This window comes from Geotrypetes seraphini, chromosome 1 (genome assembly GCF_902459505.1).
Source record: "Geotrypetes seraphini chromosome 1, aGeoSer1.1, whole genome shotgun sequence".
Taxonomy (NCBI): Eukaryota; Metazoa; Chordata; class Amphibia; order Gymnophiona; family Dermophiidae; genus Geotrypetes; species Geotrypetes seraphini.
The window spans coordinates 311004926-311023838 of NC_047084.1; the positions used below are offsets into that span (position 1 = coordinate 311004926).

Consider the following 18913-nt stretch of genomic DNA (forward strand, 5'->3'; position numbering starts at 1 on the left):
AGTGTTAGTCATATTTTAGTCAATTAGTAAAAGGGCCCTTAATTGCAAGCACTCTCTAACGTGTGGTGCTAAACATTTCAGTGCAATAGCTGCAGAAGATACACTAGGCACACCTACAGAAATTGCTGCATACCCTTTGCATTTGCAATGTATTCATTTTTGCAGTTAAAGCACCAAACCCCCCCCAAAAAAAAAAAAATAAATAAATAAATAAAACTGCACTTTAGTAAAAGGGCCCTAAAGTTACTTATTTATAAAACAAGACAAATAAATGTTCTAGAAATAGAGACCAATAAATAAAAACAAAAAATTAATACAAATAAATTATTACCCTATTTTTACAAGAAGAATAACACAGCAACTACACTATAAATGTTTTAAAATCCTGCAGTTCACAACTGTGCAAGATTATTAGCGTATGTTACAAAATAGGCACAGAAAATGTTCTCTCTTTAAAGGTTCATCACAGCAATAATAATTTATAAGAAAATTAATAATTAATTTTGGGCTGTTTGATCCACCTTTCCAAATGCTACTCAAAAAGGCTTACAGCCTGGCTAGACTTCGGGTACAATGGATCCTTGTCTCATGCAGCTTACAATTTAAGCAGGAAGGGAAACAAAAGGAACCAAACTGACTTGCCCAAGGTCATATGGAATGTCAGTGGAAAAGATGGGAGTTTCCTGGTTCTTAGCTTAATCCTACCACTAGGCCACTCCTTCAGATTCGGAACCACTAGGTATCTCTACAAAAGGATGCAGGCTATCCAGAGCAGACACAGCCTCCATAATTGACTGAATATAAAAAGAATGGTATCTAATAATAGGTTGCTGGGGAACTTTCTCTCATACAGTATTGCTAAAATACCTATGCTCCTTCCTCAACAAATTGATAGGTTGCAAAACACAAAGGTAATTGCTACCTTTCGGTTTATGACTCGGGCCTATGAACTGGTATGTTATGGACCCCTCAATAAGATTCATGACAGTAAGAAGACATCTGATTTCATTTCAAATCAGCCAGCTCTCAAACTGGAAATATTACACCCAATATGCACCTCATCAACAGCACCAGGGAATGCAAGAAACTCCAAAAATATTTATTTGCAAATATACCCACCCCGAGCAGAAAGCTTTTTGGTGTTGATAATTTTGGCAGCATACTCTTGTCCTGAAGTTATTTTCATGCATCTTCTAACCACGGAAAATGCACCCCTGTAAGGCAAATACCGGAAAGGAATCAGTACAACCACTTAGGACAGGTAATCATAAGGGATGTGAAAAACAACATGCATGTTTCCTATGTAATCTGAAGATAGGAATATGGAGATTTCAATTTAGATTAAAACAAAAACAAGCAGCAGCCTGAACCGATAGCCTAAAAATAAGCAGTTAAAACATATGCTTTGGAAGAACAGGAACCAAATGACCAATCCGAACTATAACAAGTGCCAATGAATTGCCAATATATTTCCTGGCATATATACAGACAAGGAAATCCCCTTGTGAGCTCCATCCTAACACTCAATCTACAGTAGGGGTGTCGAAGTCCCTCCTCGAGGGCCGCAATCCAGTCGGGTTTTCAGGATTTCCCCCCAATGAATATGCATGAGATCTATTTGCATGCCCTTCTTTCATTGTATGCTAATAGATCTCATGCATATTCATTGGGGGGAAATCCTGAAAACCCGACTGGATTGCGGCCCTCGAGGAGTTACTTTGACACCCCTGATCTACAGGAAGACATTGATTGATCCTTTATCTAGATCAGTAGTTCCCAACACTATCCTGGATGACCACCAGGCCAATCGGGTTTTCAGGATAGCCCTATTAAATATGCATGGAAGAGATTTGCATATAATGGAAGTGACAGGCATGCAAACCTGCTCCATTCATATTCATTAGGGCTATACTGAAAACTTGATTGGCCTGGTGGTCCTCCAGGACAGGGTTGGGAACCACTGAGCTAGATAACAGTCCCGGTCACTTCACCGACAAGTGAAATACAGCTGTGCCAGTATCATTATGCTGATTTTAGCATAGTAGCTGCTTGCTCTACTTTTCAGTCTTTTTTAAATTTTTTTAACAATATTTGTATTCGTGGGAGCCAATTTTTCCAAAATTATTGGGGGCGCTAAACCCGTTATTGGGGGCGCTAAACATAGTCAAGAACTTTGTCCAATATTGGGGGGGTGCTCAAGCACCCAAGGAGCTGGCTCCTATGTTTGTATTGTACAGTATGTTTCCTGTTATGACAATGTGCACGCATTCCCAAGTACTATCTACAAATCAGATGCTCTGTTTAGATCCTAATCATCCTATAATCAGTGTACTAAAAAAAAGAAGAGTAACAAAATAGCAAAACGGATTACTTTCGTAGATGAGCACCTTTTTCAACACAGGGCAGCGATTTTAAGAACCCACCATATTTAATAGCTTTGGAGCCATTTCATTAATTCGGGGAGTACCCGGGGGGTTCCCTAAATGCCCAATCAAAAAATAAAATAAAATAAAAACACCCAACCTGTTACTTATAAACGTGCCAGCCTCTCGGTCAAAACTGTTTCATGATCGCAATCATCCGTTCAGATGGAACTTTTAGGTGTAGTACACATCCGTTCAGACCACCCAGCATTACTATCGGAAGGCATGCTAAAACAAACAGCGCGAAACACTAGGCAACCGCCTGGCGAAAAATCATTACAAAATACATCAACAAGACCGCCTTCACGGCGCAAGAACTTTCGCCGGCGCGCTGCAGGGTTTCAAGTCCAACCACTGTCTACGCGGGCTGGCTGATAGCAAGCTCGCGTCCTATAGAGCGCCTAACTGCAGCGCTCGGCGGCATTTTGCGGGACCGAAGCAGCAGGGGAGCTTCTCCCTCTCGAAATCGGCGCCTGGCCTGAGCGAAGCCACCAGAGAAGCAGCAAAGGCGCGCGGAGCCGGAGAAGGGGGGGCTGCTGACAGGGGAGGGTGGGGGGGGGGTCCTTACTTGCCGAGCTCCTCGAAGAGCTGGTACTCGTCGGTGAAGCGGGTACAGGTCGCGGTTGAAGCCATGACGACTCCGCCGGGGTGGCGCCGGGAACGAGGCAGGATGCAAGACGATGGGGGCACTGCAAACCAGAGAAAGAGACGAGAGAGAGCGCCGCTTCTCCCTCGCAACCAAGCCGCAACCTTCTTCCTCCCTTCGACCCTCTTCCTTTTTTTTTTTTTTTGGCTTTCCTCCTTCTGCCCTTGCTGGTTCTTAAATTTGAGCTCGCTCCAGGTAGTTGCGCGATTTCTTCTTGTTGACAATCGGGCTTTTTTTTTTTTTTTTTTCTTCTCCCCCAAAGACAGAAGCAGGCGGCAAGTTGGGGAATCCAGCAGAAGCAATCAAACTAGATCATCATGGGAGGAGGGGGGACGAACGGTAGGGTTCTCGCAACCCCCCCACACTAAATGCCAATAAGAGAGAAGACCGGTCCCGATCTTCTCCGCCCCTTTCGGATCGGTCTGGATAGCTGGCAAGGTAACTGAGGCTGAGGGGGAGGATTTCTTCTGTCAACTGCAAGGCTCCGCTCTCTTTTCCTAGGGAACCTTTGCTTGCCAGCCAGCTAGGTTGTGGGTATTTTTTTTTTCCCTTCTACATGTAGTTTAGCAGTGCCTTCGTGGGAGGGAAGAGAGCTGCCTGAGTCTCTGTCGCTCCCACCCCCCACCCCCCCTTCCTCCGGTAGCTCAAACCTCTCTCTGTACCACATCCCCCTCTAGTGCTTCAATCCCAAAACCTACACCTGCTACAGGAAGGGTAGGTAGCAAAGGAGCTGCTCGCGACTACATATGGTTTTCGTTGGCATGCAGAACTTTGGTTCCCAAAAACAAAACAAACGAAACAAAAAAAAAAAGACTATCATCAAAACTTGGAGGACTGAATTCAGATTAAAGACGGACATTCACTAACCCACGGTTTTAGAACGGGTTCAATTGCAGACTATCCTAAAGCTAGGTCAGAGGTTAATGTACCGGCGCTGACCCCCTCCCCCCTCCTCTGCATTTAGCGCCTACTAACTGTCCGGCCTTATATCTGCGTTGCTCGTTTAGATTTTCTGCATTTCAAACTACTCACGAATTGACAAGAAATGCCTTCAATTCAATTTTATCTGGCAAGTGATCGCGAAGATTGCTATTAATGATGAGGTTCGGGGGGGTTGGTGTTTAGTCTCCCACGAAACTGCTGCCATCTACCACATAGGAGCAAGGTAAACCCAGGATTTCCCTACCAGATATCCAGATTTTCACTGCCTTTGTGTTTTATTATTAAGCCTTGCTGACTTGTTGAATTATTCAACCAATCCAATCCGCACTGTTGCACAGCTTCCCCTCATTGTTTACATAGTTATACTGCAGATGGATTTAAAAAAAACTCAATCGCTACCTTCTACAACCAGCGCCTCCCCTTTATTGCACAGGCATTGTGATGACATAATGTATATTTTATGGGTTTTGCTGCGGAACGCGGATTCTCGCGAGAATCCTTCATTGTTTCAGGGGAACTCTGTTTAGAAGAGCTCTGGAACTCGTCGAATGACGTCATAAAGACGGGGCCTGCCGGGGCTTCACTGCCGGCGTTGTCAGTGCTGGTTGACGCTGCGGTCTCTGCCGAGAGTGCGCGCGGAAGGACGTGCTTAGATACAAATAAGCAGCTTCACGAGTTGTATCTTTTCAGAAATGTGACCGAGGAATGAGTTGCCCTCATAGTAAAGTGAAATGCGGATGTGGTTTTTTTTTTCTCATCCTTAGTAAAAAGTGTTTTGAGAGAAAAAAAAAAAAAGCACAATAGTTCGTTAATTTCAGCGACAGACTGACACCTTGTGTTCTAGTTAAAAGGTTATTCGAATTTATCTGCTTTTAGGCTGGAAGTGGTTTACCCCATCTTTTTTTTCTGACTATGGGTGGAGTCTGGTATCTTAGAAAATAGTAGCTTGGGGAAATGAGGACATTTACTCGATCCTGATCCAATCCAATGTATTTTTACTAAGAGAGAAAACATATTCTTGATTCTCACAGGGTTGATGATTTATCAAGATCTAGGTCACACCTTTTCTCAATAGTAGCTCAAGTAAATAACATTCAGGTACACTAAGCATTTCTAGAGATGCCAAGGATTTACTACTGCTGTGCTTAAATAAAATTCCTTTTTCTACCTTTGTTGTACGCTCGTTTTTCTACTCAATAGTAACAATCAAATTTCTACTTACCTGTCTTTTCCTAACTCTCGTGTCCATTTCTTCTCTCTCTATCATTCATCTTCCCTCTGTATTCCTATCTGCATGTCCCTGGCTTCTTCCTATATTGAATATCTCTCCATTGTCTGAATCTTTATTCTTGCCCTGCTCAGTGTTTCTGCATCCTTCACTATGTCCAGATTCTCCTGACTCCTTCCTTCCATTCTCCTGCAGCCCCCCGCCCCCAGAACCAGCATCTCTGGGCCAGATTCTATCAATGGTGCCTAAGCACAGCTATACTGTAGGTACCACTTGGCGTGGCTGTTAATCATCTGCTAAGCACTGCTTATAGAGTCCCACCTAGAGGTAGGTGCTGTAATTGGGTTGCCAGATTTTCCTTTCAGGAAATCCAGCCTCCCCCCCCCCCTAGCCACGCCCTCAGGCCCACCTAGTTCTGCTCTAATCCCACCTCAAGCCCGCCCTAGCCATGCCCACGCTGCCTGCTCTTGTTGGGCAGGGTGGCAGTCCTCTTATGCGCGGATGCTACGTGATGATGTCATGCACGCACACGTACTACCTCCCTGCCTGACACGGCTTTTCAAAACCCAAAGTCTAATAGATGTTGGCACTGTCATCTGGAAGCAGGGACTTTAGATCACTTATTATTCTATTGTCCATTTGTTATGACTTTTTGGAAATCAATTTGGGACCAAATTAATTGTTTATTAGACAATCCAGTGGCATTGTCATATGATGCTGTGCTGTTTAGCATGGCAATGAGAGCAAAAAGTCAGATTTCTTCAAATAATAGCAAATTATTACTTATGACTAGGGTTGCCATTCAACAAATTAAGTATAATTGGAAAAACTGGAGTAGATTAAATTATAATTTCTGGTGGAATTCCTTATGTCATATTTATAAAATGGAAACATTTATTGCAATACAGCGAGGATGTTTTAGGAAATTTCAAGATGTGTGGGAGCCATTAACAAAATATTGAACTGATTAGATGACATTTTTTCCCTTAAATTTACAGGTTCAATTATGAGGGGGGAGGGGGTAATTTTATGATTACATATTGTACAAGGTATTGATTATATAATGGGAAGGGTGGGAGATAAGAATATATCATTTTTACTATTTTTGATTATTAAGTGATATACTTATTGTTAATCTGTTTTAACATATTGACACACTTATTGTAAGTTCGAAAATGAATAAAGATTTTTTATTTTTTAAAAAAGAGGAGGACATGTCCGGGGAATCTGGACGTCTAGTAACCCAATGCTGTCATATTAGGCCAGGTTTTACTTGGCCTAATTTACCAGCACCTAACTTGGATGCTTAGCAACACCTAAGTCAACCATGCTTAGTCTCTGCCCCTAACCATTCCTACTTTTTAAACTAAATTAAACCTTAAGTTTGTATACCGCATCATCTCCATAAAGATAGAGCTCGGCACAGTTTACAGGTATATTCAATAAATAAGGGAAGGACATAATAAGAAATTAGAGGTTATGAAGAGGTTAGCTGGCTTTACATTTTAAATAGATAGCTTTATGTTTTGGAGAAAAGCCAGGTTTTCAGATGCTTTCGGAATAATTGGAATGAGCCTAGGTTCCGCAGTGGGGAAGGGAGGTTATTCCAAAGCTCAGTGAATTTGAAGAAAAGGGATTTCCCTAATTTACCTGCATACATGACGCCTTTTAATGAGAATGAGAAAGAGAAAGAGAGAAAAAAAAGAAGAAAGAGAGAGAGAAAAAAAAGAGGAAGAGAGAGAAAGGAAGAGAGAGAATGAGAGAAAAAAGGAGAGAGAAAAAAGAGGAAGAGAGAGAAAAAAAGGAGAGAGAGAGAGGAAGATAAACTAAACCTTGAGTTTGTATACTGCATCATCTCCATAAAGACAGAGCTCGGCACGGTTTACAGGTAAATTCAATAAATGAGGGAATGACATAATAAGAAATTAGAGCTTATGAAGAGGCTGGCTTTACATTTTAAATAGATAGCTTTATGTTTTGGAGAAAAGCCAGGTTTTCAGATGCTTTCAGAATAATTGGAATGAGCCTAGGTTCCGCAGCGGGGCAGGGAGGTTATTCAAATGCTCAGTGAATTTGAAGAAAAGGGATTTCCCCAATTTACCCGCATACATGACGCCTTTAAAGAGGTGAAAGATAGTTTTGAGTAGGTGGGTGGATCTGGTAGATGGGCATCAGAGGGCACCTCGACTTACAGTAGGTCTAGTAGCTTTTAGAGGGCTCACCGTACACTATAAGGGGGTTATGGTGAGATGTGTACCTGGACCTTTATATGTGAAGTTCATGGCAGTGCTCTCTGAAGTGCCCCACTGCTCTGCTGGGATGTCATTGTGGCCAGTCTTCTAAAAAAAATGCTGGTCCCTCCTACACCCCAGTGGCTTGTTTTGTGCATTTTTTCTTTTGGATGTGTTTTTGTCAGAAATGGTTCATACAGATAGATGCACTGAGGACAAGCACTGAAACATGTTATGCTGTTTTGAAAACGGCCATGTTCGCTACGTGTTGGCCAAATTATTATGGATTTTGGCAATGCTTAAAGCTTGCTGCACAGTAAAATCAGTGCAAATTAAAGTGCTGTGTCTGGCTGGTGCTTACAACACACAATGTGCTGAGAACAGGTGCGCTGCCTCAGAATGATAGTTGAGATGGAAGATTACTGTACCTTTCATTGGCTGTACAGGCAAGCTCAACCACATTTCAGCAAAAACAGGCAAATGCTGCAAATTATTATATGCTCGTACTGTGGGATGATTAACAGTAACACCTCATTTTTGGGTGCTCTTGGTATTTATTAAACACAGGGTATTTAACAAACCTTTTCTACTCATTAGCAAGTGTTTGTATTGTATAATTAGATTATTGCAATCTACTCCTAACTAGTATCCCTCAGTGTCGCCTCTCCCCCTTGCAATCTGTGCAAAACTCTGCTGCGCGACTCATCTTCTACCAACCTCGATATGCTCATGTCACCCCTCTCCTTAAGCCACATCGCTGGCTCCCTATCTGCCATCGCATATAGTGCAAGATCTTTTTTTTTTAAAAAAAATTCTTTATTGATTTTCCAAACGTCAATAGTGCCAAACACAAACATATATTGTGAGCCTGCTAGTGCCGGGCTTTGCAACTGGCCACCAGCCAGGGCTCAGCATCGACCGATCTTGACGTGGCCTTCAAAGGATGTTGAAGGTCCTGCTGGTTCTTATAAGTATAATAAAGAAAAAATGTCAGGAACAATAAAGTATTTCATCAAAATTGAGTCCAACTTTATTTCCTAAGTAGCCAGCTGCTACAGTTTAGGCTTTGAATTCAAAACATGAACAGAAAATCCGGGCTTCCAAAACATAGCCCACACCTTTCTTGCAGGTAAGTGTCCAAATGGTTATATTGTAGCACTGCCCTAACAGTCCCACAGTAAAAGGGCAAAATAAGGCTACAAGAAATACCCAGTCTTTATACTGGTCATTCACTATGCTTCTTAAATACTTTTAGAACGTGTTGCCTAGGCCTGGCTGATAACAGGCCTGCCCCAGCCAACTTAACAAGCAGCTGGTGGGGGAGGGGAGTAGATGAATCCACTATATTTAAAGCTTGCCAAAATTGGCCCCACAAACCCGACCCGAGGATCTTCAGTGGATTCTCCCCACTACTACCCCTTACATACGTTTAGCAACCAAGTCCCATCCAAACATGAAACAGGTAACAGTAAAAATGCAAAAACACACTTTCTTCAATGTCCCAAAAAAAATAAGGCCCCAAATCCAGCCGTGAGCCTAGCACTGCTCACACTGCACTGGACTTGTGCTTCCAGCCAGCCCAAAAGAAAAACCAAAAATTCAAAGCACACAAACAGTCAGGAAACTCCACTTAGTTCTCATCCATGTGGATTTCTTCAGGTTCCATGGAAGTATCCATAAGTTCTATGGCCTCTGTGTTGGCTGTCTGGCTTGCCTCAGGGACAGTAGTTGCATCCACCATTTCAATGTCCTTGCTCTGTTGGAATTCAGGAGCCCAGTCCCTCGAGCCTCCTTCCTGGGCTGACCCAGGGTAGACTGATTTGGTCTTTCTCAGCTCAGCTTCTAAAGCACTGAGCTGGCCATGCCCTAACCTGTGAGGGGGAAGGGCAAACTGCTGCTTCTGCTGAGTTTTTCTTTGGGAGTTAATTAGGCTCAACAGCTGTGAACTCTCTGAGCTAGGAGCCTGCCTCCTGGGCTGTCCCGTTCTGCAAGGCACCTCCTGTTGCTCCTGGCTATTCTCCCAATATTCTTCCCCTCCCCAGGGTTCTGGATCATGCTGGTTCAATCTGAACTCAGAACCTACTTGTCTGTCTGAGTAGAACCTGTCAAACTGATCAGCCCTTTTAAGGGTAAGGCCTGGGTTTTGAGGAGATATATCTGGCACAAGCTTAGCCCCCAAGGCTGGGTTTGTGACAATATCAAGATCTTTTTGCTGTCCTACAAGTGTGTTCATTCTGCTGCCCCTCAATGTCTCTCCTCGCTTCTCTCTCCTTATACACATCCCAGAGAACTCCGTTCCTCAGATAAGTCACTCTTAATGTTACCCTTCTCCTCCACTGCCAATTCCAGAGTTTATTCATTTCATCTTTGCCTGGAATAAATTACCTGAGTTTGTCCATCAAGCCCCTTCCCTTCCCATTCCTGCTGAACCAGGTGAGGCACTGGCTTAGGGCACTGATGAAAAAAGGTGCCAAAATCCCAGTCCAGCACTTATCCTTCTGGAAGTTTGAAGGTAAATTGAACTAGGATTTTAACACCCTTTATCACTAGTGCCCTGGGCCAGGCCCTCACCTGGTCCATAGGTTGGACCAGCCCTGCCTCTATGTTTAATATCATGTGGATTGAGCCTTGAAATTCTTTTATTTTTTTAATTAGTCCTATCACTAGGCAGACTTGGAATTCACCTAGGACAGCAAGGTTTGGGGATGGTAGCACAACACTGGCACAGTTGGCTAAGACAGTGGCACAGACATTTCAACATCCCAGTATATGCTTCAATCCTGCTGCATCCAGCCCCTTCAACAGCGCAAAGGAGGGGGCAGAAAATGTCAAATCTTGAGTGAACATGCCAGGATGCTGAAAGACTGCAGGTGACAGCAGCTTTTAAAGGGGATTTTTGCCAATATGTGAAGTGGGCAGTGATGGACATCTTTGGGGAGGGGAGGAAGATAGAAGAGATGATGGAGGAAAGGAAAGAGATGGTGGATGCTTTGGGGGAGGAGGGAAAGAGAGAATGCTGGACACCAGGGGAGGAGCAGGGAAGAGGAGAGTCTGACTACAGAGAGAGGGGGAGTACAAAAGATGATATGCTATGGATCTGGGGAGAACAGAAAGGAAGGAGAGACACTGGACTACAGGTGGAGCAGGGTAAAGGGGTCAAATTGTTGATAGTTCACCTAGGATGATACCCTTGAATCAGCCCTAAGAAACGATCTAAAGACACAGGCCACCCAAAAAAAATTTGGGGTGGTATCTTCAGTTTTTGACTTGTTCCTGGGGTTATTTGGGGCGATGATTCCGAAAATTGCATTGGATAGACCGTATCGGCTCTAGTTTCTCAGAGATGGTATCCTTGCTTTTTATGCCTTTGGGATAGTAGAGCCAAACATGAACATTGGGCAAAAAAAGATTGGTCTTTGAGAGAATATATGGTGGTTGGAGGACAAAATGTAATCAATGAACCATTGGTAGCATGAGATAGAATTGTACTGCCACCACTACATATAAAGCTAGGCCTGATGAAACAATTTATAAAGGCTTTGAATAAAGTCGGTTCATGCATTGAATACATAGCGCATATGTTACTTGGACTTACCATGAAGAAACTGAAGGCAGGAAATTTCGAAGGTCCACAGATCAGACAACTTATAAATGACCCACTTTTCATAGCATCAATGAATGAAATCGAATCATGTGCCTGGTCTTCATTTGTTCTTGTTGTGAAACATTTTCTTGGCAACAAGAAGGCAGACAGCTTACACACAATTAGTAGAGGATCTGCTCATTCATTTCAACAGGCTTGGCTGTAACATGAGTGTTAAAGTCCATTATCTGCACAGTCACTTAGATCACTTCCCAAAAGAACCTTGGTGACTTAAGCGAAGAGCAAGATAAAAGATTTCACCAAGATATAAAAACAATGGAAGCCAGATACTAAGGAAGATGGGATGCACATATGATGTCAGGCTATTTTTGGAATCTTATGCAGGATTGTCCTGGCAGATCCCACTCTTGCACGTCTTACAATGACTGGAAAGTTTGTATCATAAACTTGTGCTTTTGATATGAAATAAGTAGATTTTCTTGTTGTACATTTTTAATTTTTAATGTTTCCTTCATGCTTAAAAGATATTCATTTAAACGCTACATTAAAATATCCTGATTTTTTTAATCGGCGAGCAGAGTGAAGAATGGCATATGGCACATGTTTCTGTATATAATTTACTAGAGAATTTATATAGAAATATAATGAATAAAAGTATGTGAATGTGCTCAATAACTTTTCTGTATCTCAAAAACTAGAGCTGATAGGAGAAAATCGGTGATATTTTTGGAATCAGCAGGTCAAAAATATCCAGAAACAGGTCTAACGTTTCAGGCGCCAAAATGAGTGTTGGCCAGTGAGATCAGTGGCCCATGAGCAAAGAAAAGAGAAGAAAACTGACATAGCTGATTTCACTCTAGAAACAACTATAAACAACATTCTGGAAGTATTATTATTTCATTTTTTTTCAGCACATTCCCATAGCAATGCATGAATCAGAGCTGCTACTGGTATGTTTCCTCTCAGTTTAATAACCTTCCTATTATGATGTATGGAAGAAGGAATTATTTTCAAAATCTTCTAAACTGTAAATACTTATTTTTATATACTTTTTTTAAAGGCTAAAAGACCTCAAGTGTTCACGGGCCGCCTGTCTTTTTAACAATTCCTGTCAGAACGACGCACCTGTGAACTATCATTAGTCTCATATGCCTTTCTTTTTATATTATCCTTTATCACTGTTAAATTCTTTTTTATTGATAAACTTTTTTCAAAAAACTTTTAAATTTTGAAACTTACCCCCCTCTTTTACTAAGGTGCACTAATCAAATTAGCGCACACTAAATACTAACGTGTCCATAGACTAACATGCATGCATTTGCATTTAGTGCACGCTAAATTAATTAGCGCACACTAATCGGTTAGCGCATCTTAGTAAAAGAGGGCCTTAGTGATATAGCAAAAGAGGGCCTAGTGATATAGTGATAGGTGTTACTTCAACATTCGGGCTGGTATTAATGACTCTCACCTGGGTTCATTGTTATGCTCTGCTTTCCTCTCTTAGTTTAGACCAGGGCTGCCCAATTCCAGTCCTCGAGAGCTACTGGCAGGCCAGGTTTTCAGGATATCCGCAATGAATGTGCCATCTCATGCATGTTCATTGTGGATATCCTGAAAACCTGGCCTGCCAGTATATCTCGAGGACCGGACTTGGGCAGCCCTGGTTTGGACAAATTACTGCTTTGCAGTTTTTCCTTCACCTTTGCAAAATACTGTTTGCTGCATTCAATATTCTTATGCACACTCCCTCTCCCCCTCATTTCCCCATCAAGAATTAACCTGTATTTCCTTTGACAACAGGGTATCAGATTCAAATGAACTCTTCCACAATGATGCTCTACCAGCTGCTATTCAGCCCAAACATGGATTTCCTTTTTGCTACTATTAGCCCCCCCCCCCCCAGCTGATTTATAGCCAGGGATTCATTCGTCATAAGTGATTACATTTTTTCTAATCTCTCTGGTATAGATAGATTCTTATAAATCTACTTAGTCATGCTGCGATTTCCTAACCTAGAAATTTCTTAATGAGTGTTTCATACATAGTTAGTTATTCTAGAATTCTCTACGTGCATTGTTAAATTAGATGGTGGCACAAGATCAGTATATGCCATTGTCCCTGTAATTATTCAGCTGATTGTCAAACTGCATTTTTCCTTTCCTGCTGTCACCTCCCATCTATTACCCTATTTGTCCTCCAGAGCACACATAAGATTCATAATGGTTTAATTGGTAAGCGAGAAGCCAATCATGTTTTAGTTCTTTTGCCCTTTTTCTATCCAGCTATCAGTTCAATAGATATGTTCTTAATGCTTGGAATAATGCCCTCAGTGTTATTGGATTACCATCTGGTGTGCACAGACTTAAAGGTTAATTAAAAATATATAAGGTGACACATTTTTATTGGATTAAATTTAATAACATTTTTGCCTTCCTCAACTCAAACTAGAAAAAAAATCAAAAGAAGACAATACTGGAAAATAAAGTTGATCATAAAAAGTATTCTAAGCATAGTTTGAAGAGGAAAGCTTGGGAGGGAGGCAGGGAAGGTTGATAAATGGCTTAAATGATCAGAAGATGACAGGCAGAGGAATGTCATAGCTTATATGGCATTATAAGCATAGAAATCAAAACTTAGGGCTCCTTATATCAAGCCGCGCTAGCGGGGTTAACGCACGTGACTTTTCATCACGCGTTAACCCCTGCGCTGGCCTAAAAACTACCGCCTGCTCAAATGAGGCGTTAACGGCTATTTAACTGAGCAGGAGAGGCTTCTACATGGTTAAGTAGTGCTAACTAGGTCAAACCTGGATTTGCAAAGACACATAACTGGATAGCGTCACTAGAGAATGACACAGGAAACAAATTTTTCCCTTTCCCTGCAGACTCAATTTCCACGTCCCGTCCCCGCAAGTTTTGTTGCTGTCCCTGTCCCTGCCCCATTCCTGTAAACTCTGCCTTAACCGCACAAGCCTCGAACACTTATGATTTTAAAGTGTTTGAGGCTTGTGCAGATGAGGACGGAGCTTGCAGGAATGGAACAGGGACAGGAAAAGAATTTGCGGGGACGGGATGGAAAAATGTGTTTGTCCTGGTGTCATTCTCTAAGTGCCACTGAAAATCTGAGAAGAACACCATTGCACCTTCAGGTTAGTGCCAGGGTAGTTCAGGGAAGAGGGAAAGTCTGGGTGGAGTCCAGAATTTCCTGATTAGCAGTGATTCCAGGGTAAGGTTAGGACAGCATGGGTCATATGCCTTTTGGTAAGTGTCTGTTTGTGTAGTAAATTCAGAGTAGGTGCTGGGTATGACCTTAGCATTTATCGAAAAAAAATTGCTTACGTTTTTGTACCGTGAGATCTTTACAGACTATTAGAGGTCTATTTGAGAATAGTGATTTCCATACTCTAATATTACCGGTACATGCATTTTTTATGTCAAGATTTGACTACTGTAATATTATTTACGCTGGTCTTTCAAAATTTAATATTAGACAATTATAAATGTTACAAACTGCTTCATTAAAGTTACTAGGACATAAAAATAAATTTGATTGGGTTATGCTTCTCTGCTTACATTACCATTGTTTACTATTCATTTTTAAATTTTGATTTAAAATTTTAGTTTTAACTCATAAAGCATTCCACGCTTTGGAGCCTAGTTACATGCAATCATTAACTATATCCCATATACTCCAAACCAGGCATTGAGATCTTTGCAGGACTATAGATTGGTCCTACCATCAGTAGGTAGAACTAGATGGGAATTAACTCGAAATAAGGCATTCTTTTTTTTGGCACCTAGTTTTGGAATCAACTTGCAAATCACAAAGCATTTAAAAATCTATTAAAAACATTTCTTTTTTTTTAAATCTGTTTCTTATATATATTTTTTTATCTTTTATTACTGTAAACCAACCAGATACATGGGATGGCTGGTATATCAAAATGTTATTAACTTATTAAACTTGAATGTAATTGATTCAGAAGAGGAATAACCTGGTTATATATATATTTATGTTCAAACTCACAGCGGTATTTTGAAGCAATTGTAGCCTATTTTTTAAAATTCAATGTAACACTACAATATAAAGAATTACAGTAATCCAACTGAGGCACTACAATAGGTCTTACCACTGGTTGAAAACTCTCTAAAGATAAAACAGTAATTGACGCAAATGAAAAAAAGACTCTTACTAATCCATTTATTTGATTCTCAAATGTCAAACCACAATCCAAAATAATTCCCCAAACTGTAGGTTTTTCCTCTATTGTAAGAATTTCTCCAGTACTCAATACTATTTTTGGAACACTCCAGGACTGATAGAGACAGCACTTTTACTGGTAGATGGCAGCAACGAAGGAGAGGTTTGAGAGAGAGCAGAAGGGAGGCAGGAAGAGAGGGAAGATGCTGGATATGGGGAGAATATTGGGATACTGAAGGGAGATGTTAGACATGGAGGGTGATGGGGAGTGATGAGGAGTCAAAAGTACATGCAGAATAGAAGTTGGATTGGTGGGGGTTGGGAGTTTTATAGGTAGGTGTTGAATACCATGAAGACATAGGGAAGTGGAGGAAAGATATTGAACAAAGAGAGGCAAATAGAGAGAAGCTGGACATGGGTATAGATGGGAAGAGAGTACAATTGCTGAATAGGGGGAGAAATGAGGAGAGTACAAATGGTGGACATATGGTATTATGAGGAAGAGACGAGATTCTGTACATATGATATAGGGAGATGGAAGGAAAATATTGAATACAGTGAGGTATATGAAGATAATGGGGAGATGCTGGACATGATGAGACACAAGGAGATGAACATAAGTGCAAAGGAAATCAGCAATCCTTTTAAGATTGACTTCTGTAGGCTTCAGTCCTACAGAAACAACCAATAGAAGTTTCCAAAGTGTTCGGGACCATTGGAAAAACTGGGTGCCACTAAATAACTTATTTAAAGTTCTAAAGAAAATGTTAGCTCATTTTCAAATTTCCTTTTGAAATTTCTCTTTGAAAATGTGACTGGCATGTACAGTGTGAGCACAAATCTGCCGCCACCCCCCCCCTCCCATTTTATTAAGATAAAAGTATATATAGAAGGCAAAAATCAGACTTTGTTGTTTTGAGATAAAAGGCTACCTGAACAATGTTTTTTTCAGGTCACACTTTTATTTTTTAAATTTTATTTATTTATTGAGATTTATTAACCACCTTTACAAAGAGATTCGCCTAAGGTGGTGTACAGCAGGTACAGCTTGACATAAAACTTACAAGTTTGTTAACAGCTTATCAGTTTACTTGAACTTTCTATACTGCCCCTACTGATGGACAGAACTGGGCAGAGTACAGTCTAAAAATGAGAAAAAGATGGAAAGGAACTACTGTATTGGAAAGGATAGGACAAAGCTTCAACACAGGAATAGCATTCATCAATTAACATGTACAAAACAAAGTCACACACAAGTATGGTCCAAATGGCCACATACTATATTGAGATCATTCCAGGGAGAGAAAATTAAACCAACAAAGTTTATAATTACATATCTTGATCACCTTTTTTAAATATCTTGATCACCCTTTTATATTCTTTCAAGTTGGTTATACCATGAATGGTTATTCCAGGTGTCTAGGGCCAGAAATTAAAAGATACTATGTCTGGTAGCTTTGAGATACATTTGTTTAGGCCCAGTTAGGGTCAGGCGATACTCATTCAAGGAACGGAGAGCATGTGAGGGTGTGTAGGGTGTGGGGAGAGCAGCTAAATATTTGGCTGCCTTGAATGAACATAAGAATTGCCGCTGCTGGGTCAGACCAGTGGTCCATCGTGCCCAGCAGTCCGCTCCCGCAGCGGCCCTTAGGTCAAAGACCAGTGCCCTAACTGAGTCTAGCCTTACCTCCGTATGTTCTGGTTCAGCAGGAGCTTGTCTAACTTTGTCTTGAATCCCTGGAGGGTGTTTTCCCCTATAACAGCCTCCGGAAGAGCATTCCAGTTTTCTACCACTCTCTGGGTGAAGAAGAACTTCCTTACGTTTGTACGGAATCTATCCCCTTTTAACTTCAGAGAGTGCCCTCTCGTTCTCTCTGTTTTGGAGAGGGTGAACAACCTGTTTTATCTACTAAGTCTATTCCCTTCATTATGTTGAATGTTTTGATTTCCAGGGTTGTTCAAGGCACATCACATTCAGGCACTGTAGGAATTGGAAAATTCATCGTGGCTGTTTCATCGCAGGACATTTCATTGTAGCTGCAATGAAACAGTCGCAATAAATCATCTCATTTTATGGAGGCTGGGCTTCAAGTGGCACAGAGATGCATCAACCCCCTCCCCAATACCTGTGATGAGCAGCTAAAAGCTCCAGCAGCAGCTTCTCCCCCCAGGGCCTGAGCTCCCCAGTGATAGCTCCCTGCCAGCCTTCGCCGCAGAGGCACCCCAGCTCCCTACCAGGTACCTGGGCTCCCTGCCAGCCGCTGCCACTCAAGCACCTGAAGAACATGATGCACCCTTGCCTCCCGTTAGCCACATCCACCTTTGCTTTTTGGCCTTGCCTTGTGGCCTGCTGTTCTGGGTCCAACGCTTAGAGATCTAATTCTGGGGAGTGTAGGGAGGCATCGCTCCCCAAATGCCGAATTGGATTCATTGCAGCCAGTTCATATCACTAAAATGACAGCGATGAAACGACCACGATGAATCCTTCTAGACCAGTGGTTCCCAACCCTGTCTTGGAGGACCACCAGGCCAGTCGGGTTTTCGGGATAGCCCTAATGAATATGCATGAGAGAGATCTGCATATAATGGAGGTGCCAGGCATGCAAATCTGCTCCATGCGTATTCATTAGGACTATCCTGAAAACCCAACTGGCCTAGTGGTCCTCCAGGACAGGGTTGGGAACCACTGTCCTAGACCCTGTAGGTGCTTCCCTGATTCCAGAGGGTTTACAATCTAAGTGGTCTTTTTACTAAGCTGCATTGGGATGGTAATGTGTGGCTAATGCAGCAAAAAATGGACTAACATTGGAAGCTCTAAAAGCATCATGTTATATTTCATGCATTTGCATGCGCTAAATATGGTTTTTTTATATATTTTTTGAGGGGGCATTTAGATACAATCCATGAATTTAGCTAATCTGCATTACAGTGTACTGATAGCGCAGGAACACTTACACTTACAAAATTGGTGGTAGTAAGTGCTCCAGAGGTAATTGGCCATTAATGAAAAAAATAGAAAATTAGGGTTCTTACAGCTGCAGTAAAAATGGCATTGGCGTGTAAGAATGACCTTCGTAAGGACACACTAAGACCGATTTTTAACGCAGCTTAGTAAAAGGGCCCTAAGCTTCCACCCGAGGCAAATGGAGGGTTAACCCTTAAGTTGTGCATGCAACGTAATTGTTTAACAGGCCTAATCGATATTGATAATTGCCGATTAACATCTATTAATTGATGCTAATTGGCATTAATTGGAAGTTACACACACAACTTGGTAGGAGCATTCTATAAAGTGGTGCATGTCATTTCCAGTGCATGGATCTGAAAGGGGCGTGGCCAGGGGAGGAGCATGGTTGGATACTGGGCATTCCTAAAATGTATGTACAGTGTTATAGAATATGCCTCATCTGCACACAACTTAGGTGCAGATATTTAGGCTTAGTTTTTCTTGTCCTAAACAGTTAAGAACATAAGAATTGCCGCTGCTCGGTCAGACCAGTGGTCCATTTCACCCAGCAGTCCGCTCATGTGGCGGCTCCCAGGTCAAAGACCTGTGCTCTAACTGAGATTAGCCCTACCTGCGTCCGTTCTGGTTCAGCAGGAACTTGTCCAACCTTGTCTTGAATCCCTGGAGAGTGT

At 41.8% G+C, this 18913-nt stretch overlaps 1 protein-coding gene across 1 annotated transcript in view; it reads right to left on the reverse strand.

Annotated features, from left to right (window-relative positions):
- CAMK2D (calcium/calmodulin dependent protein kinase II delta) overlaps positions 1-3642 on the reverse strand; it is a 563004-nt gene extending 559362 nt beyond the window's left edge. The window contains 2 exon segments of the mRNA XM_033956020.1: positions 1120-1214; positions 2992-3642. Of these exon segments, the coding sequence (XP_033811911.1) occupies positions 1120-1214; positions 2992-3056 (160 nt within the window). The 5' untranslated portion in view covers positions 3057-3642.
- Positions 3643-18913: the final 15271 nt, after the last annotated feature.